Raw genomic sequence first — 2,333 nt, 5'->3', positions numbered from 1 at the left:
GTACGTGGCGGCGTAGTGCGGCTGTAACTCCAGTTGTGAGACATTGCAGTGCGAGCTATACAAGCATGAAATCATTAATAAATAACAAATAAACATAAAAAATCTATTTATTTACAGTCGTTAAACGATGAATGCCAGCTCAGAAGAGTGTTGTTGATTTGACTAGGCGCCAAATCATCGCATGATTGCTTTTTTCTTTGCGCTGGTGGTGTAACAACAAATGAGGAATCTGCAAGCCAAATAGATTGCATTATATGTATGCATATGTACATATTTCCGTCGATTAATGCCTCGCTACTTACCACACTCATCAAACTTGAGTAAGTTTTTCTGTTCCTTTGTACCCAATATCGGATTTGTATGGAATAGGTAGAGAAAGTACTTTAAGAAGCATGAAAATGCTCCAAGTCCCGATAGCGCAGCAGCCAAATATTCTACATAGTACCATTTGGAGTACGCATATGGACACTGATTAGATATGTCGAAAAGCAGGATTGCTAGCAACACTACATTCAAAGAACCCCAACGCAGACAATCTTTGGCGCGTTTTGCACGCAGATGCAAATCAAGGCCGCGTTCCACCAATCTGTTCGGCGAGCCGCTGGTATGAAAATTTCGTTTAATTCAAGGCAACTAAATATAGTCCAAAGAAGCTCACCAATATTTTTGTAAACACTGCATTGTTTACGTGTAATTAATACGTTAATAATTAGTAATTTAAAACAGCAGGTATAATAAATAGCTAGTTTTGCCAAAGAACGACCAACTATACAAAAATTTTGCGCGTTTAATCACAGCTGTTTTTCACTATGCCGCTTTTGAGGTTATTGAAGTGTCATCTGTAAGTTCCACAAAATCCACACGCCGCTGGCGCCATCTGTTGGTTACAGTCGCTGACCAAATGCAATTATTTTTAAAGCAAATTTTATATTTTAAAGAAATTAAAATAGCCAAAAGCAAGCAATAAAACTTTTATGAAAGAGAATGAATCCCAATTTAATTTGCTAAACAACAGTATTTGCGGTCACCTTCCCACAATTTCCTTTCCGACAGTAAGAAAAAACAAACTTTTAGTTCTAATTCTTTAATCCACCACTGTATAGTATTGAAAAAATGCGATGCAACCCTGTAATGTGGGTTCCTTCCTCTGAAAAAAACTAGTTTCGCGGCAATTTCCGTGTCCGTCGGTAGTACTGTAAAGTTTGAAGTGAAAAAGTGAAATTTTATTAAAATAAGTTAGTGAAAAAAGAGTTATTCATCTTAATATGAATACAGTGAATATGTGTTCTACAAAATTAGCTAAAGTGTATGTCTGAAAGTATTTTATTGGTTTTAATATAGAAAAAGGGCGCTGCCGAGTCGCGGGCAGGACGTGCCATGGAAAAATGCCACAAAGTGTCAAGTGTAAAATGCAATTCGATTAAAATAAGTTAGTGAAAAAAAAGTTATTCATCTTAATGTGAATACAGTGAATATGTGTTCTTCAAAATTAGCTAAAATGTATGTCTGGAAGTATTTCATTGGTTTTAATATAGAAAAAGGACGCCACCCGCAGTGTCGAGTCGCGGGCAGGACGTGCCATGGAAAAATGCTAATCGGTAGCACCACNTAATGCAGTGATTACAAAATTAGCTAAAATGTATGCCTGCAAGTATTTTATTGGTTTTAATGTCGAACAAGGACGCTACTCGAAGTGGCAGGCAGTATTTCTGCGTGTATACTTGTATGTAAGTTGCACATAACCATAATAAAAGGAATCGCTTGGGTAAAGTAAGAGGAGTAGCAGCAAGTTTAGATGCACTTCAGAGGAAAGTCGGTATGTATTTGTAAAATAAAATTAATATATATGTATTACATAACTCATTAATTGGTACATGTCTATGTTTTGTGTTTGAATTTTATGTTCGTGGAGCTCCACATACTCCCATTGCTTTTAATTTAATTTAAAAATCTGAAACTGAAATCTTGAGTGCTAAGTTCAAGATCGAAATAAAAACTCAGACAAGTCAAAATTGTACTTTTTATAGGTTCTGATATTATTTGAATATTTTTTATTTGTCTTTTTTTTACTTAAACGTCTTCATTTAGGACAATTAGTTTTTAATTTATGCAAACCTGAAGCTACTAATTTAATTTCGTCACCTGGGATAACAGATTGTCGCATGTTATCTTCGGTGGGTTTTGGAAATTGTTGTTAGAGATTAAGTCACAAATTCTCAAAAGCTGTGTATATATATTAGCAGCTAAATTTGTATCATTGTGGTTGTTCACGCTTCCCTGGTTATCAGGTTGTAACGGGTGATTTTTTTGAGGTTAGGATTTTCATGCATTAG

General features: G+C 35.3%; 1 protein-coding gene across 1 annotated transcript; it reads right to left on the bottom strand.

The window, feature by feature from the left end:
• Positions 1–115: 115 nt before the first annotated feature.
• Positions 116–800, bottom strand: LOC108355478 (uncharacterized; the record flags this gene model as incomplete). The annotated part of the gene is made up of 3 exons (XM_017606641.1): positions 659–800; positions 303–601; positions 116–229 (listed from the first exon to the last, which is right to left on the bottom strand). Coding segments are annotated over exons 1-3 (436 nt in total), but the record flags the coding sequence as incomplete, so codon positions are not given.
• Positions 801–2,333: the final 1,533 nt, after the last annotated feature.

The sequence above is a fragment of the Rhagoletis zephyria genome, unplaced genomic scaffold, assembly GCF_001687245.7.
Source record: "Rhagoletis zephyria isolate East Lansing unplaced genomic scaffold, Rhagoletis_zephyria_1.1 Rzeph_scaffold_46085, whole genome shotgun sequence".
Taxonomy (NCBI): domain Eukaryota; kingdom Metazoa; phylum Arthropoda; class Insecta; order Diptera; family Tephritidae; genus Rhagoletis; species Rhagoletis zephyria.
Note: the sequence above shows the minus strand (reverse complement) of the source record. Positions and strands in the feature narration are given on the sequence as shown.